Source organism: Dipodascopsis tothii, assembly GCF_038497935.1.
Source record: "Dipodascopsis tothii strain CBS 759.85 unplaced genomic scaffold V1510scaffold_2, whole genome shotgun sequence".
Classification (NCBI taxonomy): domain Eukaryota; kingdom Fungi; phylum Ascomycota; class Lipomycetes; order Lipomycetales; family Lipomycetaceae; genus Neoaidaea; species Neoaidaea tothii.
The window spans coordinates 73,653-95,833 of NW_027117986.1; the positions used below are offsets into that span (position 1 = coordinate 73,653).

General features: G+C 65.9%; 7 protein-coding genes across 7 annotated transcripts; 3 read left to right on the forward strand and 4 right to left on the reverse strand.

Annotated features, from left to right (window-relative positions):
• Positions 1 to 335: 335 nt before the first annotated feature.
• V1510DRAFT_405660 (uncharacterized protein) lies at positions 336 to 911 on the forward strand (the record flags this gene model as incomplete). Its single annotated transcript, XM_066932346.1, has 1 exon — positions 336 to 911. The coding sequence occupies one exon, from the start codon at positions 336 to 338 to the stop codon at positions 909 to 911; it is 576 nt and encodes a 191-aa protein (XP_066791363.1).
• A 1,044-nt stretch (positions 912 to 1,955) lies between these two features.
• On the forward strand, positions 1,956 to 5,466 carry V1510DRAFT_409795 (exocyst complex subunit Sec15-like-domain-containing protein). The gene is made up of 11 exons (XM_066932619.1): positions 1,956 to 2,393; positions 2,425 to 2,544; positions 2,577 to 2,720; positions 3,147 to 3,213; positions 3,650 to 3,722; positions 3,811 to 3,965; positions 4,002 to 4,405; positions 4,440 to 4,540; positions 4,575 to 4,685; positions 4,840 to 4,975; positions 5,010 to 5,466. The coding sequence occupies exons 1-11, from the start codon at positions 2,133 to 2,135 to the stop codon at positions 5,271 to 5,273; spliced, it is 1,836 nt and encodes a 611-aa protein (XP_066791364.1). The 5' UTR covers positions 1,956 to 2,132; the 3' UTR covers positions 5,274 to 5,466.
• Positions 5,467 to 6,917: 1,451 nt separating this feature from the next.
• On the reverse strand, positions 6,918 to 8,861 carry V1510DRAFT_400685 (uncharacterized protein; the record flags this gene model as incomplete). The annotated part of the gene is made up of 2 exons (XM_066931968.1): positions 6,918 to 8,777; positions 8,817 to 8,861. The coding sequence occupies 2 exons, from the start codon at positions 8,859 to 8,861 to the stop codon at positions 6,918 to 6,920; spliced, it is 1,905 nt and encodes a 634-aa protein (XP_066791365.1).
• A 1,208-nt stretch (positions 8,862 to 10,069) lies between these two features.
• Positions 10,070 to 13,595, reverse strand: V1510DRAFT_436064 (uncharacterized protein; the record flags this gene model as incomplete). The annotated part of the gene is made up of 2 exons (XM_066935556.1): positions 10,070 to 13,496; positions 13,572 to 13,595. The coding sequence occupies 2 exons, from the start codon at positions 13,593 to 13,595 to the stop codon at positions 10,287 to 10,289; spliced, it is 3,234 nt and encodes a 1,077-aa protein (XP_066791366.1). The 3' UTR covers positions 10,070 to 10,286.
• A 1,205-nt stretch (positions 13,596 to 14,800) lies between these two features.
• On the reverse strand, positions 14,801 to 17,450 carry V1510DRAFT_409814 (P-loop containing nucleoside triphosphate hydrolase protein). The gene is made up of 4 exons (XM_066932620.1): positions 16,595 to 17,450; positions 16,291 to 16,563; positions 15,126 to 16,259; positions 14,801 to 15,094 (listed from the first exon to the last, which is right to left on the reverse strand). Exons 1-4 carry the CDS (start codon positions 17,222 to 17,224, stop codon positions 14,978 to 14,980), a joined length of 2,154 nt encoding a protein of 717 aa, XP_066791367.1. The 5' UTR covers positions 17,225 to 17,450; the 3' UTR covers positions 14,801 to 14,977.
• Positions 17,451 to 17,746: 296 nt separating this feature from the next.
• V1510DRAFT_164221 (uncharacterized protein) lies at positions 17,747 to 19,377 on the forward strand. The gene is made up of 2 exons (XM_066930372.1): positions 17,747 to 18,236; positions 18,288 to 19,377. The coding sequence occupies exons 1-2, from the start codon at positions 18,080 to 18,082 to the stop codon at positions 19,169 to 19,171; spliced, it is 1,041 nt and encodes a 346-aa protein (XP_066791368.1). The 5' UTR covers positions 17,747 to 18,079; the 3' UTR covers positions 19,172 to 19,377.
• On the reverse strand, positions 19,108 to 21,883 carry V1510DRAFT_409821 (mediator complex, subunit Med16). The gene is made up of 6 exons (XM_066932621.1): positions 21,803 to 21,883; positions 21,273 to 21,771; positions 21,127 to 21,241; positions 20,000 to 21,097; positions 19,609 to 19,968; positions 19,108 to 19,578 (listed from the first exon to the last, which is right to left on the reverse strand). Exons 1-6 carry the CDS (start codon positions 21,874 to 21,876, stop codon positions 19,193 to 19,195), a joined length of 2,532 nt encoding a protein of 843 aa, XP_066791369.1. The 5' UTR covers positions 21,877 to 21,883; the 3' UTR covers positions 19,108 to 19,192.
• Between the last annotated feature and the right edge of the window lie 298 nt (positions 21,884 to 22,181).

Consider the following 22,181-nt stretch of genomic DNA (forward strand, 5'->3'; position numbering starts at 1 on the left):
CGGCTTGGAAGTATTTATATTAGCAAGCTGATTATGCTTATCCTTCCTCTAGGACCCCCCATCCTTCTCTTCATTCGGGTGCGCGTCGTAGTGCCGCACTACAGTACGCCTTAGTACGCTTCTGCACGCCACAGCACGCTATTCCGCCCCGCGCCATCTACCGCTCGATCTGCGCTAGACCTCGCAGCAGTCTGACAGCCCCCTAACACATTTGTCCGAACGGCCCTCGTTCTCCACAGTAGAATAAGTATGTCGCCCGGTGCGCCCGCCTGACTTAGGTCACCATGGTTTTGCCAACGGTGATCCCTATAAGCTGGCTGATAAATGTCGCCGTTATGACATTGGTCGTGTGCGCGCTGGGCGTGATGATCATGAGTGTCGCACTGCTCGAGTTGCTCGTACACGCCGGGCTGACGCCGGCGGTGATGCTCCACAAATGGCTGGATAAGACCAACGAGGAGCAGGAGGAGGCCATGACCCAGCAGGCCGACCAGGAAGCCCGTGATCGGGAGGCCGATCGTGAGTGGTGGGAACGTGAGGATGCCCGCGAACGCGAGCATGAGCGGATCCGTCATGAGCACGAGGAGGAGCGCCAGCGCCGCCGCGAAAAACGCGAGGAAGAGCGCCAGAAGCGCCAAGAGAAGCGTGAGGCTGACCGGGCGGAGCGCGAAGAGCGCCGACGCGCCGAGTGGGAGCGCCGCGAGCTCGACCGTGTGGAGCGTGAGCTCGAGGACCAGCAGCGCGAGCTTGTGCGTGAGCGCATTGAGGAGGAAAAGCGCCGTGCGGCTGAGGAGGAGCGTCAACGCCAACGCGAGGCCGATGAGCAACGCGAGCGTGACCTCGCTCGCGAGATCGAGCATGCTTTCGGTGACGGTCTGCCGGCAGACTCGTCTGTGGCTGCCCACGACTAGATCACTAGGCCCAAAGAGTTACTGTATAAAATATTGATGCCCTGCTTTGATGCACCAACTGCTTCGACACCTGCTCATCTCGTAGGCTACAGCATTTGTGTTAGCCCCTGGATATCGCTCATCACGTTAATGAATCATTCGTCGAGGCCGGTAGCTTTCCGGATGTCTGTGCAAATGCGAGCGTAACTCGTTCTGGTTGACACACACGTACGATATTATCTACTAGCACCAAATTGGATTAGTAATGTATACACCGCTCCGGTCGTACCGCCGCTCAGTTGGCGGCACAGACTGAATAGCGAAGACGACAACTAGGATAAGTCCGATGACTAAAAATAGCGTACGGCGTTGCACAGTGATGCACCGAAGAGACCAGGCCGCAGTCTTTAGGTGGGCGAGAGCGATCAGATCAGCCTTTTAGTGTTTCACGATCCTAGCGCAGACTTACGAAATATCATGTTAGGTCCGGCTGTAGTCGCCGGTCCTTCAACTGGAGCCCAGAGAAGTAGGTTGGGTTTTATTAATTTTGCACAAACACGGAAAGAAGGGGAGTTTGGGGTAGGCTCAAGGCATGGCAGCGGGGCTGTAGACTACTGCTTGATTAGACTAGCTGAGATGCTTGTGGCCGTCTTCATTGTGCGAAATTGATATAATTGACCCTCGCAACAGACGAGAAGACATACTACAGGTCGCTCGAAACGGCGAGATGGATGAGTCACGCGATCCGCGACCTGCGGCGTAAATGGACGGCAGCTTAAGAGTTGCCCAATAGTTCTGTGCAGTTTACTTCCTGATATTCGCCGTTGTTGATGGTTGCCGCGGCAGAGCTGCTACCGGTGGCTGTCAAGCGGTGCCCAGATAAAAAAACAAATTCTTTCTAGTAGAGTATCCGGAGCGAACTTCCGTTACTCTCCATAGGGGTGGAAGACTGCGCGTGCACGGCCACCGCGCCACGCGCCGGGAGGTGTTGATGGCGCGTCATGGTTGCCAGGGCAACGATGACATAATCAAAGGTGGCGCGGCGTCAGCGGCGCGACGCTGCCGGCTGTGACCTCTCCACGACAATCCGACAGAACCGACACCTTTCTCGGCGACGCGAATAACGCGATCCGATACACCCATCTCCGGCCAAACAACTGGCAAGTAGTACGGCTACAGGCCGTGATACAGCGCAGGCCGCAGTAGGACGCCAGTCCTCGGTGACACTACTGAGGCGTGACCATGGCCGAGGTTTCGGTCGCGGTGGCCGATGACCGGGTTGACGCGCTTTCATTGCATCTCCAGCAGGTGCTCTTGCTCAACTCAGATCCCATCTCTCTATCATCTATCTCGCTCGAGGGTGATGACTACCTAGAGCAGCTCGCGCCTGTGATCGAGGACGCCGTGAAAGCAGACAAGGTCGATTTTCTTATTGAGAGATTGACGGAAGTCACCGAGCAGAAGGAAATCGAGCTACAAGAGCTTTGCAATAACAATCAGAAGGTACATCCGATAACGACGCTGCTAACGAAAGGAATATGCGAAGGCGGTGAAACAACTCGGCAAGGTCCAGGAGCAGTCTGACCAGTTGCGCCGAGAGATTTTGGATATCAACGAGCGTTTGCAAATGTCCGGCAAGAACCTGGTGGTCCAGGTAAGAGACAGTGAGATCGAGGCTGATGGCAGAAAAACTTGCTGGTCGAGTCTCTGGCTATTCGTCAAAGTGTGGACGAGACTACGTCACTCATCGAGCGTTGCTTGACGGTATTCAATGTGGTCAATCGCACCCACCAAATGATTGAGCATAAGGAATACGTGCCAGCCTTGAAGGTGAGTGTCTCTTCGGATGGCGGTGCCGGCGGGCCTCAGGACTGCCAGGAGGCGGTGCGATAAGATCACATGCGAGGTTGTCGGTCACACAGAGCTACGAGTGTTTGTGTCATTTCAGCTCGTGACCCGTACCCCTCGCACATAGAAGCAGACTTGCGCCATGGATCGCGCGATTCGCCGTGCGCGACTAAGCTGTACCTGCCATACGTGCTACTATCGCCATGGAGTCAAAATGTCTCCATAGTCGTCGCGTCAGGGGCGTCTCGGTCGCATATCTGCAGTCGAGTCCGAGCGCTGGTCTTGTTTCTGAGGCACTGCCAACGTGTCGTCTCGTAACCGGCCGTTGGCAGCCTCTAAGGAACTTACTGAGGCCCACCGTGCCTGCGACGATAGAGAGTGTGCTAACGTATGTTAACCTAATTCTAGTCTCTACAAGATTTACAAAAGCGCTATTTGCATGAAGTTTCAGAGTTTGGATTCGCGCGGGTCATAAGTAAGTACTATATGGCGAGATCTGCACAGGATCCGCCGTCGTGGGTCGCTGCCCCTACTGTACCCAGGCGACTGTGGTTCAGAATAGGGACTGTCAGCCGCAGTCGTATTCGCGACTCTGCTTGTATTGGCTAGAAACGGCCTCATTGGGTTGTCTGTGCCACTACCTTGGTTCCGAGGCTAATCCTCCGGCTCCCCACCGGTCATAATTTGGGTCCCATGTTTGCCTACTCGGTATCCGGGTGACCTTGTGTCCGGAAAGACTGCTCTGCGGCCTCGCTCTAGAGTGCGGGCGGTGTCGGGACCTTCGGTCGACCTGGAGCCGCAAATCAACTTGGCAAATATGGACTGCGGGCCCCTGGCTGGACAGAGAGCGCGCGATGGGTTGCTTTAGGTTTGCGCTTTGACAATGAACTAACATGTTTTCTGCATTACAGAGGATTCCATTCCAGCCATACAAACCAGAATCAAGGATGACGTACTGTCGGATCTAAAGCAGTGGCTCGTTGGGTACGTTCAAAGTGTCTGGTAGCTGGACATCTTCGTCGCGGTACCATACATGGCACGCTTCCACGCACTCGGTGCTGACCAGTCACAGAATCTGTGCACAGACTCGTCTGGTCGGCCGCGCGGCCATCACCGAGACTGAGCGGCGGCGACGACGGTGGCACAGCAAGGTCGCACAACATTCGCACCTGCGATCCTACAAACTCAATTCTGCGGTTGAGATATCTATGGACGACCAAAATGAATGTGAGTGGTTAATTTCGAGGACGCAGCTGAACAAAGGCGATCCGCTCAATAACGAGCTCGTAAAAATTGACCTGGTACCGCTGTACGACTGCATCCAGGTCTATCGTACGCTTGGTCTAGAAGACGAGCTCGAGCAGGCATACGAGCACGACCGGGAGACCCAGCAGGTGCTATTTCTACCAACCTCGCTCACGTTCTCGGACAGTGACATCTCGCCGCTGGAGCAATTGCTCGAGGACGCCTGTGGACTGGCGATCCTTGAGCGGGTAATTTACCGCAAGGCATACCACTTCCGGGCCGAAAGTTCAGTTGAGAGACTGTGGGAATCAATGTGCCAGCAAATTGCCAAGCTGATTGAGCCTGCGTTGGGTTCGCTGCGGAACCCAGAAACACTGTTGCATGTGCGTACAGTGCTAGGTCTCTTCATTCAGACCATGGAGGTACGGATATCCTGTGAGTCCGCTGACCACACAGAGCCACGAGTATCCGGTCCAGCGGCTCAACTCTATCATGCTCTCCCTGTTTGAGAGATATTCGGACTTCCTCAAAACTCGGTTTGCAAACGAATTCAAACAGGTAGGCGTACATGCGTGGGACATGCTAACGTCTGATATCCATGGAAGACGACTACAAGCCGATGATTATCAACAGCCGCGATCTGTGGGAAAAGGTCGTGAGCGTGAGCTGGTACAAGTCTGAGGTCGACATTGAGCAAGTCACGTAAGTCCTGATGTGGCGCTGTCGCGCGATAGCAGTCCGATCGGGCGGCGCTGTACTTTGTGTACCTTGATGTACATGGTGTAGGCGCTGTCGTCGTGCCGGATGAGCCGACGATCCGCGTTACCTGTCCCGTCACGCCGGACTAACCCATTAGGTTCCCGTGTTCGTTACCGTTTTCTCGGGTCTATCCGTTATCTTGTGCAGAAATACGGAACTTTGTTAATCAACACTACACGTTCTCGGAGGAGTACTCGGAACACCAGACTAAGATCGAGACAATACTTGGCAAGGTGAGAGTGCGCCGGCCACAGGCGCTGACAACAGTCTCTGGACGAGCTTCTGGTAGATGTGGTGTGCCACACGCTTTGCGAACGGCTGCGCTCTAACGACAAGGAGGAGATCGTTCAGATTTTGATCAACCTTGAGCACTTTGAGAACGCAGCTGTGGCGCTCGAGCGTATGCTCAACGAGACCACGCGGTCGCAGCTAAGCGCGACCATCCGGTTGCGCGCGTCCGAAGAGTTCTCAAAGGCGCGCCGGAACGCCGAAAAGCGTGTATTTGAGCTTGTCCCACTGCCGTTCACCTAGCACACACGCAGGCGCGGTGCTAGATCGCACGGTGTGGCACCGTCTGGAGCGGCAGAGAAGGCAATAAAGTCATAGTATCCGAGCACCTGTGCTCAGCATAGCGGCACCTAGCCGCGCGCCGGCAACCGTCCATGGCCATGGCTGGCGCGGCCAGGGTCGTGCGGCTGCATGCGGCCGGCCGCGCCTAAGCCCCCGTGCTAAATGTAGACTCGCACTGCGCCGATAACGGCGGGACCGGGTGGTGCGCCGGCACGCGGCTTGCGCCTGCGTGTGTCCCGCGGAAACTGCGCACGCGCAGCCACCGTCGCGCCACTGACCGGACTGCGATGCCCCCCCAAGAGGGCTGTGTGTACGGCTGGCCCGTATGGGAAGCGTGCTGTGTGTCACATGTTGCGTCAGGACGCTGTGGGCGCGCAGCATGACTTCATCCTTACCGTGTCAGCCACGGTGCCGGTCTGTTGGGTTCCTTCCACTCGCCCGTGACGCGTCGGGACTGTCCGGCGCGCCTCTAGACTCGCGCGCGGTCATCGACTCCGCCCAGGCCGCGCTGTACGGCACGCGGGGCTTGCACACACTGGCTTTTCCACGCGCGCGGCACGCTAGCGGCTCGCCGTTCCGCTGGCTCGCGAGCAAGACCCTGTGGCCGCATGGCAATATATTTTTAAGCGACATGCAAGCAGCCGCTGCTGCAGAACGTCATGCAGCAACTACATTGAGCGGTTCGACGCACGCTAGGGCTCGTGGGCGCTTTCAATCGGTGGCAATTTCCGATGCGGACCGCGCCCGCCCAATTGGAACTGAACTATCTCGTCACCAGCACCGCTACAAGCGGCCGACGCGCGCCCGCGACGGCCACGACTGCCTCCTGCTCTCCGTCCCTACACCTCGTTTGTCGTCCTAGCAAACAGTTCGTGTTCTGGTGGAAATAAAATACAACAATCTCGCAATTTTGGCATGGGCAGCCAACAAGCGCCACGTACCACTCTTGCTGCCAGAAATGGATGGTGCTTCCATACGAATGGGAGGCCTTAGCGACCCACCGTAATGGTAATCCCTCCGAATGGTCACTCTCACTGAGCATGTAGATCTCCAAGAGAGCAGCCGCGGCTCTTGTATCCGTTGGTGCGTGGTGCTGGCCGATCAACCATGGCACCCCATCTCAGGAGCCAGGGTCGTGGGAGCTAGTGTCGCTGGAAACGCGGTCCGGATGGACCCGGAAGTCTGTGACTGGTCCGCGCAGATGCTAGCGATCGTCAGATGGCGACCGGCTTTGAAGCGGCAATGCGGCACCGTCGCTGCTGGCACCGCAATGGAATCTTGAGAGCGCAGAAGCGCGTGTTAGGGACGACAACACGCGTACGTGTATCGATTCTTGTGATTATGTCGGACGACGGGTCCGCGAGAACCCTTGAAGCAAATCGCGGCTTTGGACGCCGATGGCTTAGGGGAGCTTGCGCGGCAGCGGATCAGGGTTCTCACGCCACCGCGCGCCACTGCTAGACGAGGTTATTCGGCACCCCGGCTGTGCGACGCGCGAGACTGAGGCGCGGCCGCGGCAAAGAGCGCGCCCGCATGTCGATCGTTTGCGCCGTGCGCGGCTCTCAGCCTCCTGTTGCCGCACATCAGTCAGCCCAGATTGGCCAGCTAAAAACAGGGTGTTCGGGAGAAGAGGGCCGCGCGCTCAGCGCGGCGCTGACGCCGCTTGTCGCGCAGCTCAGTCCGTTTGACAAGGTAGTCGACCGAATGGCCGACAATGCCGCGACCAGGGAGCTCGTTGGAGCCCACGACGCTCATCGAGTCAACCGGGGGCACGCTGAACCAGAGCATCTTGCCATTCTTGTCACGCTTGTAGAGCTCAAGGGTCTCCTTCGGGATCTGCTCGGTAATGTAGTCCGGCAGGGTGAATGTGCTAGGCGGCGGCGGCACGTACGCGGGTGGCGGCGGCTGACGTCCGTTGAAGACGCCGTTCTGAGGGCCCACGTTGGGCCCATTGATGTAGCCCGGGCCGCGGTCTGGGTAGCCCGGGTAGCCGGGCGCGCCCGGCCGCGGGCCCATGCCGTTCATCTTCCCCATGCCGTCGTAGGCCGCGGACATGCGGCCGCGGTTCATGGCGCCGTCGGCGAGCATGCGGTTGCGGAACATGCGGTCGTTCGGGCCCGACATGGAGCCGTTGCGGGGCGAGTTGGCCCCGTACGAGCCGTAGGGCGCGCGCGTGTCCTGCGTCGGCGTCATCTCCTTCTCGTTCGGGTCCGGCGGCCGCTTGTAGACGGCGCCGATGATCGGCGGCGCGTTCTCGACGCCGAGCTTGGGCTCGGGAATGGGGTCGTCGTCCTTGGCGTCGGGCGGGAGCAGGTGCTTGATGGGCGAGATGACGCGGCGCAGCGGGCGCACGCGGTCAAAGAGGTCCATCTCGTACTCGACCGAGCGCACCTCGTCCGGGATGCAGGCCTTCCACGTCCGGATCTTGTTGAACGTCTTCTCGGTCTCGTTGTAGCGGCTCTCGCAGCAGTACACGGCGCGGTCGCCCATGTTGACGGGCCGGCCGCGCTGGTACTTGGTGAAGAAGAGCACGTAGCACTTCTCGATGACCTCGTCGATCAGGTGGTCGCGGTACTGGCCCGACTTGACGACCTCGTTCTCGTAGAAGAGCTTGTCGTAGCGGTGCACGGTCTGCTCGGGCCGGTAGTACCAGCACGCGTTGAGCCACTTGTTGCCGTCCGGGTCCATCCACGTGCGGAAGATCTGGCCGATCGTGGGCCGGTTGGGGTCGTTCGGGTTGGTCAGGTGGACCCAGTCGCCGACCCGGTAGATCTCGCCGCGGTGCTCGATGCCGTCCAGCGGCCGGCGCGCGTGCTTGCTGCTGTGCTGGGGGTCCTGGTACACGCTGTCCGGCTTGTTGATCTCGTCGATCGCGGTCTGCTCCATGACCTTGGCGAGCGTGGTCGCGTCCTTGTAGATCTGCGAGTTGGTCGCGTTGAACGAGCGCGCGTTCTGGAAGAGCAGCCGCATGTCCTTGAGAAAGACGTTGATGTTGGGGTACTGCCGCCGCTTGATGCGCTTGCGGATCGTGTCGAGCGCGATCGGCTCCTTGATCTCGCGGTAGTACTCGGGGTACTGCTTGACGTCGGGCAGCCGGTCAAAGGCCAGGTAGAGGAACCGGCCGGTGGGGTCCTTGGCCTTGCGGACGGCGCGCATCACGGCCTTGAGCCGGCTCTCGTGCGGCTTGTCGACGGTCGGCGGCCGCCCGCGCTTGCGCCGCCGCTCGTCGAACTTGTCGTCCTCGATCTCGGGCTCGGGGTCCTTGCGCTTCTTGACCACGCGCGCCGACCGCCGCGCGGTCGGCGTGTTGCCCTTCTTCTTGCTCTCCTGGTACTCGTCGTCCTCCTCTTCCTCCTCCTCTTCCTCCTCCTCCTCTTCCTCCTCCTCCTCCTCTTCCTCGTCGTCGTCGTCGTTGCCGCTGCTCTTGGGCGCGTTGGACACTGCCAGCCGGTTCGAGCCGTTGGCCTGGACGTCAGCGAGCTGGACGGTCGCGTAGTGACCTACCTGGGCCGCCTTGGCGCCGTTGTTGGTGATGGTCACGCCGACCATCGTGCGGGATCCGATTGTGCGCTGCCGGGATGGAGAGTTGACGCGATGCGGTGACGCAGATGATGTCGCGTTGCGCTACGCCGTCGATGTCGCCGTGATGGGTGAAAAGCGGTGGCAGGCGCACAAGCGCGGCGGCGGCGAGCGGATGGGGCGGGGGTGCCGAGCGGCGGCACGGATATGCATCACGTGCCGCCGCGTCGCCGCGCCGCATGCCGTGCGGCGCGACGACGCACCGCGCGCCGCACGAGCCGCACTCTGTGCGGCTGCTACCACGCCGAGCCGGCCGCCGGCCGCACGACCCTGAGCACGATTCACGTGCCAAGCCGCTACCCGCACCCGGACAGATCTCGATCGGCCGGCCCGGCGCGGGTCGCCGCAATCTGCCCCAACGACCAGCCGCGTGACAAAGGTCTAGATCTGTCGCACGGACAAGGGCCCTGGCCGTCGCCGGCGCTTGGGGCACGCAGCTCGAGTCTACCGAGTCACCGCGGCTAGAAAGTAACATCACGACTGCGCTACCTCGCTACCTCGGAACCTGTGAGCCGTGTGCAGGGTACGAGCGGACCCTGGGCCCGTGATGCCGCAGCCGCGGCGGCTAGCCACGCCGCACGTCATGCGGCTCAGCCACCCAGCCGCCGTTCCCCTCCACGGCAAGCTCTTCCGAAACAGCCGCCTCTGGAGACGCCTCCAAACCCGATCTGCCCATGGGATTGCCGGCCAATCGATCTGCTGCGGGGTCGCGTACGCGTGCACGCGACAACTCCTCGGCACCGACCCCGTCCAGGGTACCTGCCCACTGGGCACGCTGCATGCTCGTACGCCCGATCTGCTGCACTACGTCTGTAGTGTCTGCCGGAGACTCACCTACGCACAAGTACAGACTCTGCGGCTATATGCAGTGCGGCTATATGTGCGCCGCACGCCGACGAGCCTCCGGCGGCGACTCCGTCGAGGGCAGCTGCCCTGCGGGCAGGGGTATAGCCGCATATAGCCGCACGACATATAGCCGCAATCTGACGAGCCTCCGGCGGCGACTCCGTCGAGGGTAGCTGCCCTGCGGGCAGGGCAGCCGTATAGCCGCATATAGCCGCATATAGCCACGCTGACGAGCCTCCGGCGGCGACTCCGTCGAGGGTAGCTGCCCTTCGGGCAGAGGACTACCGTACATCCGCATATAGCCGCATATAGCCGCAGAGAACCGAATTGTGCGGCTATATGCCTGTCCGCCAGCAGCCAGCCGGCTGCCCTGCAGCGTCTGCCGGGACATGTGTCAGGCCAGGCGGCCTCCACGCGCAGACGCGTCAGCATCTGTGTACGCAGAGGTCTACGTGCGGCTGCAGCGGCTACTTGTCTCGAGCCGCACCGCGTGCGGCGCGTATGTACAAAGCGTCGCAGGGCGACATGCATTATAATACAGGGCCGGGCCTAGGCTGTGGTCGCCTCGGCAGCCCGGATGATGGAGAGAAGCTTGCGGGTCGTGCTCGTGGGTTCGAGATGCAGGTCCTGGATGCGGCGGTAGTAGTAGAGCGCGCGGTCGTGGTCGGGCTCAACCGACACATAGTGGGCCATGAGCTTGTTGAGCGGCGAGATGCGTGGGCTGTAGAAGGGCGAGCGCTCCATCTCGTCAAAGAGCGCGGCCGCGGTCGCGCCGTCGTGAACCGCGCAGTGCGCCGAGATGAGGATGGCGTAGGTCGCGCTCGTGCGGCGGACGCCGAGGGCGTCCATTTCGCGCACGTAGGCGGCCATGGCGTCGACGCGGCGGGCGCGGCCGAGCTTGGACAGCAGGACATTGTAGAGCAGCGTCGTGGGCGCCACGTTGCGCTCGCGCGCCTCCTGGAACAGGCTGACCGCGGCGTCGGCGCACTCGCCGGGGTCCTTGGCCCAGAGCCGCATGATGAAATGCGCGTACGCGCGGCTGTCGGGCACGCCGCCGAGAGCGAGCAGCTTGTCCTTGAAGTAGAGCGCCATGCGGACGTCGCGGCGCAGGTGCGCGCCGATCAGTGAGTTGTAGACCGAGCACCACATGTAGTGCGTGCGCACGTCGTTCTCGACGGTGGGCACCGTGGCCAGCGCGTACTTGTACATCTCCTCGGCGTGCGCGAGGCTCTTGACGTCGGCTGCGTACGCCACAAACTTGACGATCGTGTCCGGCGAGACGGCCGAGTGCCGGCTGGCAAAGTTGAACTTGATCGACTCGGCAATGGCGTCGATTGGCGCGCGCTCGCGGATCTGCCGCAGGACCGACGCCGAGAGGGCGTCGTTGTAGAAGTACGACGGGCGCGCGTCCGGGGCGGTGCGGGGGCGGTAGTACTCCGAGGCCGAGCCGAGGAGCGGCGGGACGTAGCCGTCGGCGGCAGGCCCGGGCTGGCCGGGCTCGGCCGGCTCGTCCTGCCCGGTCCGGTCGTCGCGTGGCGGTGGCCCGGCCCGCTCAGCCGGCCGGGGGTCGTCGGCCAGCTCGTCCGGGTGCCACGATCCGCCCTGCAGCCGCACAAACCGCTGCCAGCGGTCCATGGCGTCGTCCTTGCGCAGGCGCAGCAGCGCCTCGAAGACCGCGCTCTTGGTGGCCTCGGCCAGGGCCAGGTTCCGGCCGATGCAGAGCTCGACCAGCGCGCCAAAGTACGCCGGGGCGCGGGCGTCGCCGGCGCCGGCCGCCAGCCGGATCACCAGCTGGCTGTGCACCGCCAGCAGCTTCTCGGCGGTCTTGTCCTTGAGCCGCTCGGCCAGGCCGGCGTCGAGGCCGGCCCAGAGCGCGTGCGCCCACGCCGCCACGGCCGCGTCGACGGCCTTGGGCGCCGTCTGCAGCGGGATGTTGGCCAGCAGGTCGGCCAGCCGCAGCACAGACGCCTCGTCCAGGCCGCCGGCCGCGTTCCGCTGGCCAACGAGCCGCGCAAACGTCTCGGCGGCGATCTCGCCGGCCAGCGCCAGCGCCGGCGCGCCCTGGCTGCTCGCCAGGTGCAGCTGGACCATGAACAGGTCGACCGCGGCGCCGCCGTCGCCGTGCGCGGCCAGCAGCAGGCACGCGCTGGCCGCGCTGGCCAGGTCGAGGCCGATGCGGCGCACGTTGGCGTCGCGCACGACGTCGCGCACGGCCGCGACGTGGCCGGCCGCGACGTGGGCCATCAGGAAGTCGGACCGCGCCTGCCACAGCCGGCCGTCAAAGTCCGCCCGGCGGACGAGGTGGCTGTAGATGTCCTTGGCGTCGCGCATGTGCTGCGGCCGCGCGGTGGCGGCCAGGAGCCCGGCCAGCGCCGGCGTCCAGGCGTCCGCCAGCGGCCGCGACCGCATCAGGTTCTGCAGCCAGCGCCACGCCGCCTGCGGCCGGCCGATGCGCACGTAGCCGTCGACCACGGCGTCGTACACCGGCCGCAGGTGCGGCGAGTTGTGCGTGGCCGCGGCCGGCTGCCGCGCCAGCACGCCGTCCAGGAATTTCATGGCGCCGCGCCAGTTGTCGCGCGCAAAATACGCCTCGATCACGGCCGCCTGCACGCGCGCGTCGTGCGCGTCGTCTGCGGCCGGCGGCCGGTGCCGCACGTAGTCCTGGTAGGCCGCCAGCGCGAGCGCCAGCTTGCCGGCGCGGCCGTGCAGCCGGATCACGCTGACGTAGGTCGCGACCGTGTACGTCTCGCGGCCGCGCCCGGCGAGCCGCATCAGCGACAGCACTGTGCGCGCGCGCTGCAGCTCGCCGCCGGCCAGGCACGCCTCGAGCAGGCCGTCGTAGATCGTGCTCTCGAAGCCGCTGTGCGTCCGCGTGGCCGTGTTGTAGAACACGTCCAGCGCGACCGCCAGCGACGGGTCCTTCCGGAGCCGCTGGATCTGGCCGCGCAGGCTGCGCGGCACCAGGTGGCCGCGGTTGCGCGCGTGCGAGCGGCGGAGCACGGCCAGCCGCTCGCACGAGTGTGTGTAGCGTTTGGCCAGTGTCGAGACGACAATGGCCGAGGTGTGCGCGTCGGGGCTGACGTCCTGGGCCAACATGGCCCGGTAGACGTCCAGGATGTAGGCGGACGACGCGTCCGCCGAGACTTCGATGGCCTGGGCGGCGGCGAAGAGGATGCAGTTGTAGGCCTCGCGGCTGGGCGCCATGCTGGCCTTCTTCATGAGCTCGTAGCAGTCGACGACGGCGGCGTAGTTCTTGGCCTCGAAGAGATCGAACAGCGTGTCGTGGGCGGACTGGCGGTTGCGCTGGGCGTCGGGCACGTCGGGCGCGTCGCCGGGGTCGGCGGCGGGGAGCGCGTGGGCGGCCGAGTCGGCGCAGCCGCCGGCGGCCGAGTCGGCCAGCGCCGGCTCGGCCGCCTGCGCGGCCCCCGCGCTCCCCGGCACCCGCACCGCCAGGCAGTCGCCTGCCGCCGCGACCGCCCGCTCGCCCAGCAGCCGCGCCGCGTACGGCAGCAGCGCCCGGCTCAGCGGGTCGGCCGCGAAAATGTGCGAGATTCCGTCGCGCCGCACGCGGTCCGCAATCGCCTGCGCGACCGTGTCGATCTCCCCGGCCACCGGCCCGGGACTGTACTCGACCACGCTGACCACGCCGGCCACGCCGGCGACCTGCGCCGCCCGCCGCGCCGTCTCCGCGCCCGTCACAAGCACTGTAATCGGCCCCGACACCCGCCGCGCGGCCTCCACCGCGTCGATGCTCCCGCCCTGCCCGTCAATGATGGCCAGTGAGCTCGCCAGCCGCGCCGTCCACCCTGCCCTGGCCATGCCAGCCCCGCGCACCATGCCTAGCCTGAGGAAAGGCATCTTGCCAACGGGGTTGCCGGGCTGCGTGGGCGGGTTGCGACCTGGCGTTCACCCCCCAGTGGCTGCGCGCACGATTCTCTGCAGCCGAAAATCTTGTCTGTCTGTCCGTTGGCCACGGCCGTTCCGTCGGCTTCCGGTCTGCGCTTGGTCGCGAGTGTCGGATGGTCTTGAAAAAAATCTCTTAGGCACAGGATTTGTGTTGGTCGGGCGCCGCGGTCACGTGTGCGCCGCACCGTGTGCGGCGCAAGCCAGCCGCCAGTTTTTGGCAGACGTCCCGAGCCTCCGGCGGCAACTCCGTCGAGTGGCTGCCCTGCGGGCAGGCTGGCAGATAGCCGCAGATAGCCGCATGTCACGAGCCTCCGGCGGCGACTCCGTCGAGGGTGGCTGCCCTGCGGGCAGGGGCTGGCATATAGCCGCATATAGCCGCATGCCATGTAGCCGCACGTGCGAGCCTCCAGCGGCGACTCCGTCGAGGGCGGCTGCCCTGCGGGCAGGGGCTGCTATATAGCCGCACATAGCCGCATGTCACGAGCCTCCGGCGGCGACTCCGTCGAGGGTTGCTGCCCTGCGGGCAGGAGACCGCCATATAACCGCATATAGCCGCATGCCATGTAGCCGCACGTGCGAGCCTCCGGCGGCGACTCCGTCCAGGGTTGCTGCCCTGCGGGCAGGAGACCGCCATATAACCGCATGTAACCGCGTGTCATATAGCCGCATGTCGATCCGGCAGCGGCTCAGACAGATGACTGTCCTTTTGCAAAGGTGGCCGCGCGATATACGCGGCTACATGCGGGTGTTTGACAGTCCCTGCTCGCAAGGCAGCTACCCTCGACGGAGTCGCCGCCGGAGGCTCGTGGCGTGCGGCTATATGATACGCGGTTACATGCGGTTACATGGCGGTCTCCTGCCCGCAGGGCAGCCACCCTCGACGGAGTCGCCGCCGGAGGCTTGTGGCGGGCGGCTATATGATACGCGTTTCATGCGGTTATATGGCGGTTTCCTGCCCGCAGGGCAGCAACCCTCGACGGAGTCGCCGCCGGAGGCTCGTGACACGCGGCTATATGCGGCTATATGCCACGTGCCCGCAGGGCAGCCACCCTCGACGGAGTCGCCGCCGGAGGCTCGTGGCATGCGGCTACATGTCATGCGGCTATATGCGGCTACATGCGCGACGGCCGCATCGGCGGCTAGCGACGCCCCGTCCGTCCAGTGCACTCATAAGTATATTCACAGTAATCTACACGCACGCCCAGGGCGTGCCAGCGGATCCAGAGCCAGGCGGCAGCGGGAGCAGCCGGGCAGCTGTGCGGTGCCGAGCGGAGCCTAGATGACAAAGACACAAGTGTAAATCGTGAAGCGGCAAGTTCAGACAAACGTTCCACCTAAACGACCGTGTAGCGGCCGGTTGGCCGGCCGCCGTCGGACTCGGCAGCAGCCACGGTACCCTCGGCCAGGTAGGTCTTGAGCTGGTGCATGGCGCTGGAGACAGCGACCTCGGTCTGGGGTCAGCGGGGCCGGGCGCAGACTTACCTCGCCCTCGACGAGGATGTAGAGCTTGGGATCGCCGCCGGGCAGCGGGTTCTTCCCCGGCGGGTAGAACGAGCCCTTGGTCGTGATGGACGTTCCTGTAGACTCAAGCACCTTAGCAATGTTCGTCCTGTTGGTGACGGCCCAGCGGGCCTTCTGCGGAAAGTCGTTAATAACCAGCGTCGCGTGGAACTCGGCCGTGTCCGGGCCCTTGTTGTCCGGGGCCGCGCCGGCCTTGGTGCCGTTGGTCTTGAGCTTGGTCTCGATCTGGTTCGAGGCGAAGGTCGCGCGGTCGAGCGCGGAGCGCGCGGGCGCGGGCGGCGCGGCGAGCGCGCCGGGGCCGGGCTTGGCGTCGGGCGAGCGGCCGCGGGTGACCTTGTCGACGATCTCGTCGACGTCGTCGTCGTCGTCGAGCGTGGCGGCCTCGCCGTCGTCGTCCTCGCCGTAGGCCTTGCGCTCGAGCCGGCGCGCCACGTCGCGCACCTGGTCGAGCTTCTCGAGGCCCTTGCCGCCGAAGCCGGTCGAGCGGCGCTCCTTGCCGGCCTTGACCTTCTCGATGAAGACCTCGGCGAGCTTCTGGACCGGGTCCGGCACCGGCTGCTTCGAGAAGCGCAGCGCCTTGGCGATGTCCACCGCGTTGCGGTCCTGCGTCGGCGTCAGAAACGTCACGGCCGTGCCCGAGTTGCCTGCGCGGCCCGTGCGCCCGACGCGGTGCACGTAGTCCTCGAGGTGGTTGGGCGCGTCGTAGTTAATAACCAGCTTGAGCTGCTTGACGTCCAGACCTCGCGCGGCGACCGACGTCGCCACCAGGATCGGCACGATGCCGTTCTTGAAGTCGACGATGGCCGAGTCGCGGTCGACCTGCTCCTTGCCGCCGTGGATCGAGAGGCACGGGTAGCCGCGCGCCATGAGCTGCTTGAGCAGCTGGTCCGCCGACTCCTGCCGGTCGACAAAGATCAGCGTGCGCGCGTCCTCGTCCCTGTTGTGCAGCTCGCCGAGGAGCTCGAGCACGCGCACGAACTTGCTCTCCTCCGGGCGCACCTCGACCACCTGCGTGATCTCGGACGCGACGACCGAGCGCGCGCCGACGACGATCTCGACCGGCTTGGTGAGCACCTTGCGGGCGAGCGCTTCCATCTGGCGTCAGCGCCGCCGGCCACACACGTACCTGCTTCGGGAACGTGGCCGAGAAGAGCACGGTCTGGCGGTCCGGCCGGATGCCGGCGAGGATCTTCATCACCTGCGGCTCGAAGCCCATGTCGAACATGCGGTCAGCTTCGTCCAGCACGACGTAGGTGACCCGCTTGAGGTTGGTGACCCGGCCCGAGTTGGCCGTCAGCAGGTCGATGACCCGGCCGGGCGTGCCGACGAGCACCTCGGCGCCGCGCTTGAGCTCGGCGATCTGCTCCTTGATCGGCGAGCCGCCGTACGCGCACACGGCCTGGCGTCAGCGTGGCCGACGCGCGACTTACCCGCAGGTCCAGCGCCTTCATGAACGGCTTGCACTCCTTGTGGATCTGCACGGCCAGCTCGCGCGTGGGCGTCATGATGAGCGCCATCGGGCCCTCGCCGTTCTCGAGCGGCCGCTGGTCCTTGATCTGCCGGAAGAGCGGCAGCAGGAACGCGATGGTCTTGCCGCTGCCGGTCTTGGCCACGCCGATCACGTCGCGGCCGGCCATGATGGCCGGGATCGCCTGCGCCTGGATCGACGTGGGGCGCTCGTACTGCAGCTTGCGGATCGTGTCCATGGTCGGCGCCGGCAGCCCGAACTGGCTCCATTTCTGCACCGGCTTCGGGCAGCTGAGCCCGCGGATCTTGATGCCGTCGAGCAGCAGCCGCAGCTCGTCCACCTCGGCCTCGGACAGGCCCGACAGCTCGGGCGGCTCGACGTAGAACTCCTTGCGGAAGGGCTCGTACACTGCGCGCGCCTGCCCGACGGGGATCTCTTTGCGCTTTTTGTTTTTGGTCATGGCGAGGACGTCGTCGGGGTCGAAGTCGACCGACTCGCCGCGGGGGTCGTCGTCGTCCTCGATGATGGCGCGGCCGCCGCTGGCGCCGGGGAGGGGCTCCTCCTCGACGGCCTGGTCGGCCAGGTTGGACATGAACGCGTCGAGGGGGTCCTCTTCGTCGTCGGCGCCGGCGGCCGGCGCCGGCGCCGGCTCGTCGTCGTCGTCGTCGGCGTGCTCGTGGAAGAACGCGTCCTCCTCCTCGCGGCGGAGCCGCCGCTCGATGTCCTTGGCGATCTCGGGGACGACCAGCGCGGGCGGCGCCGACGGCGGTGGGGGCGCGTCGGCGAAGGCGTCGCGCAGGAACGCGTCCTCGTTGGGGTCGCGGGACGGCGAGCGCGTGCGGCGCCGGCGCCGGTCGCGGGACCGGTCGCGGTAGTCGCGGGACCGGTCGCGCCGGCCGCGGTCCCGGTCCCGGTCACGCCGGTCCGGGTCCCGGTCTCGGTCCCGGTCCGGGTCCCGGTCCCGGTCTCGGTTTCGGTCCCGGTCCCGGTCTCGGTCCCGGTCTCGGTCCCGGTCCCGGTCCCGGTCCCGCCGCCGCTCTCGTTCCCGCTCTCGTTCCCGCTCGCGCTCGCGCTCACGATCCCGCTCGCTCGGCCGCTCCCGCTCGCGCTCACGCTCGCGCTCGCTCGGCCGCTCCCGTCGGTCGCGCTCCCGCCGATCGCGGTCGCGCTCCCGCTCGCGATCCCGGTCGCGATCCCGGTCCCGGTCCCGGCGTCCGCGCTCGCGATCTCTCTCGCGATCGCGCTCCCTCTCGCGCTCCCGCTCGCGCTCCCGCTCGTCGTCCGGCCGGCGCTTCGCGCCCTTGGGTGACTCAACCATCGATCGTCGGGCTGCCTCGTCGTCTGTGCGTGTGAAGAACGAGGTGGAAAATTTGGCCGCGTCTATCAAGCAGGCCCGCACCGCGGTCACGCGGGGTTATGGCACAAACGCGCAAGCGCTCTGCACGTCATGCCCCAGCCCAACGCGGCAGGCCGCCTGCCTCTTTGGGCGATCGTGTTTACCGCCCGCCGCATCTCCGACTCCATCCGCAACACGCGAGCCCGTTTTCTTCCACTCCCCAGGCCACAGCTTTGGCATCCAGACGTTCCTGATCGTGCTACCGCTGGTAGGTGCGGCGCCGGGCATGGCGCCAGTCCGCTGCTGACGCCAGCTCCAGATATGATTCGATCGATCGTGTGTGCGCTCCGCGCCGGCGCGGCCGTGCGCGTGGCACGCAAGGGCGCTGTGACGGCGCTGACGACGGCCCGTGCGGCCGGAACCGCGCTGGGCGCGCCCGTGGCGCCGGCAGGCGTGTGGATCGCGCCTGCCGCGCTGCGCGCGTTCGCGACGGCCGCCACCAAGCCCGCGCGGTCCGCCGCCGCCGCCAGCAAGCCCAAGGCCAAGCGCACGCCCAAGAAGGCTGCCAAGAAGGCCGCAAAGCCCAAGAAGGCCAAGGCCAAGAAGGCCGCGCCCAAGAAGGCCGCGAAGCCCAAGGCGCGCAAGCCCAAGGCCAAGCCCAAGATCGACAAGTCCGCGCCCAAGCGCGCCGGGTCGTCGTGGGCGTTCTTCGTCAAGGACAACCTCGCGCCCGGCGTGCCGTTCAAGGACGCCGTGCCCGCGCTCTCGATGAAGTACCGCGCGCTCTCGTCCAGCGAGCTCGAGCACTACCAGAAGCTCGCCCTCGCCGCGCGCGCGCAGTACGAGACGGACCTCGAGCGGTACTGCCGCGACAAGGGCGGGGACGCGATCCTCAAGGAGAACCAGCTCCGGCGCAAGAAGATCAAGGAGGGCGTCAAGTCGGTCAAGCTCATCCGCGACCCGCTCCGGCCCAAGCGGCCGCTGTCCGCGCCGCTGCTGTTCTTCCAGCAGATGAAGCACGAGGGCCGGCTCGGCAGCGGCCCGCTGGCCGAGCAGCACCGCGAGAGCAAGGCGCTCTACGAGGCGCTGCCGGCCGGCGAGCGCGCCGCGTACGAGGCGCGCACGGAGAGCGCGCGCAGCGCGTACCGCGCGTCGATGGCGCAGTACGCGGCCAAGTACGGCCGCAAGGCGGCCACGGCCTAGCTCTCAGTTGCGAATACATTTCTACGCCGCGACCTTGACCCACGCGCTGCCGCAGACGCAGTTGCGCTGGAACGCGATCGTCCAGTTGTGCGAGAACTTGTCGGCCGAGACGTCGGCCCAGGCCGAGACCGAGCCGCAGCGCACGCAGCGGCGCACGTCGCGGGCGACCGAGGGCATGATCTGCTTGCGCAGGCCGTCGATCTGCAGCCGCGAGAACGCGCGCGCGTCCTGGTCGGCGTCGAGGCCGAGCCACGACACGGGGTAGAACAGCAGCGAGGGCACGTCCAGCCCCGGCTTGATCTTCTGGAGGAAGACCGTGCGGATGCCGTAGACGACCGAGTGCAGCTTGGCGGGGACCTGGCCGCGGAAGAAGAACGCCTGCTCCATCGCGAGGCGGTCGGCGGGGTCTGGGTCAGCGCGGCCGGCGCCGGGCGTACCTTGGGCGAACGCGCGCATGGCGTTCTCCACGTCGCTCACGAGCTTCTCGAAGAGCGCGATCTGCACCGGGCCCGACTTGAGGATCTCCTCGAGCTTGTCGAACACCGCGCGCGAGCCCGCCGGGTCCGGGTCGCTCTTGGAGCTGCGGCTCACGACCTGCTCGAGCCCGCGCAGGCCCCGCAGCGTGTACCGGATCAGCAGCCGCGGCACCGCCGACAGCAGCATCACCAGCGACACGGACGTCGCGCCCGGCCGCAGCGCGCCCTCGGGGTCGCGGCCCAGCAGCAGCATGTCCTGCAGCAGGAACGCCAGGAAGTCGACGCACCACTTGGCCAGCCCGAGCAGCGTCCGCAGCACCTCTGCCGTCAGCGCCACGCGCGCGCCACTTACCGCCGCGGATCAGCCCGTCGTGGCCGCTCTGCTTCTCGTGCATGGCCTTGAGCGTGAACGTGAGCGCGAACGCAAACAGCCGCAGGTTGAGCGTGGCCCACGCGATCCGGCCGGCCACGTTGCGCCGCCAGCCGTGGCCCACGACCAGCGACGCCTGGAAGCTCAGCAGCTTCTGCAGCGACGGCAGCACCAGGAACTTGTCGGCCTGCACGTCCTTGGGCAGGTCGAGCGAGAAGCCGATGGCGCGGTGCGCCTCGCGCAGGATGGCCTCGGCCGAGTCCAGGCCGTGCGCCCGGACGACGGCGGTCGCGACGAGCATGACGTCGTCGCAGCACGTGTTGCTGTAGCACGAGATGGTGTGGCGCAGCGCGAGCGCCACGGCCGTCGCGGTCACGCCGTCGGCGCCCTCGGCCGCCAGCACGCGCCGCATGCAGTGCAGGCGCAGCTCGCCGGCCGGCGTCATGATCACGTACGCGATGCGGTTGGGCGACAGCGCGGCGTCCACGCACAGCTCGGTCGGCGGCATGTCGAAGCCGGCGTCGAAGAGCGAGAAGATGTTGGTCGAGTTGTTGGCCGGCACGTACGGCGCGAAGTTGGACCGGTGGCGCAGCTCGACCGAGCCGTCGTCGAACGCGCAGTAGATCGTGGACTCGGTCGGCAGCGGCGCGATGGCCACGAGCCGCTTGTCGAGCTCGTACTCGCCCTTGAGCCGCAGGACGTCGCGCTGGTCGTCGGCGATCGAGTTGCGGCGCAGGCCCAGCGCGTCGAAGTTGGAGTGCAGCGTCAGCGGCACGTTGAGGACCTCGTGCTTCTGCAGGACGGTGCCGCGCTCGGCGGCGAACGCCGCGAGGATGAGCAGGCGCGACTCGGGGTGGTTCGTGGGCGAGACGGCCTCGAGGTAGGTCAGCGTCGGCCACAGCGGGTTCGCCGGCACCAGCGCGCCCGCGTGCAGCCGCCGGACGTTGACCAGCGCCCAGTCGCCGGCCGCCGGCGGCGACTGCTGCGCGCCGGTGGCGAGCACGTTCCACTGGATCGCGATCCGGAAGATCTTGAGCGTGTGCCGCGACGACGAGTACGCGGCCAGCACGAACGTGTTGTCTGCGTCAGCGCGCCCGGCCCGCACGTACCTCGGTCCGACGTGAACGACGCGTGCGAGTAGTAGTCCTCCACGGCCATGTCGCTCTCCAGGTCGCGCACGAGCTCGCGGTACTTGGTCTCGTGCTGCTGGTACCAGAACTTGAGCTGCCGTCAGCGCGCCCCCGCGCCCACAGACCTTGCCGTTGCGCGTGATGGCGATGCACGCCTGCCGGTTGTTGTGGGGGTGCCACGGCCCGAACGGGCTGGTCTTGTGGATGCTGTAGTGGAACTGCCGGTCGTCCTGCCGGTTGGCGGGGTTGTTGACCAGGATCGGCTTGTTCATGTTCAGCCACTTGAAGCCGACGATGGCGTTGAGGTCGCTCTCGGCGTCGACGTCGGCGTCGAACACGCACGCGAGCTGGTTCATGAGCCCGCTGTGGAGGAAGATCGAGAGCCGGCCCTGGACGTCGATGACGGCGAGCTCCATGCCGAGCGTGGACCACGCCACGTGCGTGACCCGGTTGGAGTCGCCGGCCTTCTGGGCGTCGTAGAGCAGCTGCGGCTCGCTGAGCTGCCAGTCATTGCCGCCGACGCAATGGATGTAGCGCGTGTAGACGCGGGCGCCGCCGCGGAGGAGGGCGGGCGAGAAGGCCGGGGCGTAGGCGATGAGCCCGATCTTGGACCACGAGATGAGTCTGCGGTTAGGGGGGCCGGGCGGGGACGTACCCGGGGCATCCTGCGCGCTGGAGATTGTCGTACGCGAGGGCTCGGGTGGCCTCGCCGGGGGGAGAGTCGGCCATGGTTGCGTGGAGGGGGAGGGAGGGCGGCGGGAAGTGCGCGGGGTCACGTGTGCGCCGCACGGCGCGCGGCGCCGGTCACGTGAGGTCACGTGGCCAACGGCCGCCGCGACGGAGCCGCGCGCCGGCGACGGCGCGCCCGGCGGGCGCGGCCCGGGTCCGCGCCCGGGTCGCGCCCGGGTCGCGCCGCGATCCGCGGCGTGGCCGTTTGGCCGCTGGTCCCGAGGACCGGTCACGGGTCCGGACCCAGCGCCGGCCGGTGACCCGTGCCGCGCCGCGCGCCACTTAGCACCCCAACGCCGCCGCCC

What these genes read in the sequence shown, in the direction of transcription:
- V1510DRAFT_409821 (XM_066932621.1), bottom strand. Translation starts at nt 21,876, where the DNA reads ATGGCCGACTCTCCCCCCGGCGAGGCCACCCGAGCCCTCGCGTACGAC. An exon ending in CAGCGCGCAGGATGCCCCGG is followed by an intron (nt 21,772 to 21,802) that starts GTACGTCCCCGC and finishes CCCTAACCGCAG; the next exon opens with ACTCATCTCGTGGTCCAAGA. An exon ending in CCATCACGCGCAACGGCAAG is followed by an intron (nt 21,242 to 21,272) that starts GTCTGTGGGCGC and finishes CGCTGACGGCAG; the next exon opens with CTCAAGTTCTGGTACCAGCA.
- V1510DRAFT_409795 (XM_066932619.1), top strand. Translation starts at nt 2,133, where the DNA reads ATGGCCGAGGTTTCGGTCGCGGTGGCCGATGACCGGGTTGACGCGCTT. An exon ending in TTTGCAATAACAATCAGAAG is followed by an intron (nt 2,394 to 2,424) that starts GTACATCCGATA and finishes TGCTAACGAAAG; the next exon opens with GAATATGCGAAGGCGGTGAA. An exon ending in TTTGCAAACGAATTCAAACA is followed by an intron (nt 4,541 to 4,574) that starts GGTAGGCGTACA and finishes ATGCTAACGTCT; the next exon opens with GATATCCATGGAAGACGACT.
- V1510DRAFT_409814 (XM_066932620.1), bottom strand. Translation starts at nt 17,224, where the DNA reads ATGTCCAACCTGGCCGACCAGGCCGTCGAGGAGGAGCCCCTCCCCGGC. An exon ending in TGAAGGCGCTGGACCTGCGG is followed by an intron (nt 16,564 to 16,594) that starts GTAAGTCGCGCG and finishes CGCTGACGCCAG; the next exon opens with GCCGTGTGCGCGTACGGCGG. An exon ending in ACATCCTCGTCGAGGGCGAG is followed by an intron (nt 15,095 to 15,125) that starts GTAAGTCTGCGC and finishes CGCTGACCCCAG; the next exon opens with ACCGAGGTCGCTGTCTCCAG.
- V1510DRAFT_164221 (XM_066930372.1), top strand. Translation starts at nt 18,080, where the DNA reads ATGCCCCAGCCCAACGCGGCAGGCCGCCTGCCTCTTTGGGCGATCGTG. An exon ending in TCCTGATCGTGCTACCGCTG is followed by an intron (nt 18,237 to 18,287) that starts GTAGGTGCGGCG and finishes CGCCAGCTCCAG; the next exon opens with ATATGATTCGATCGATCGTG.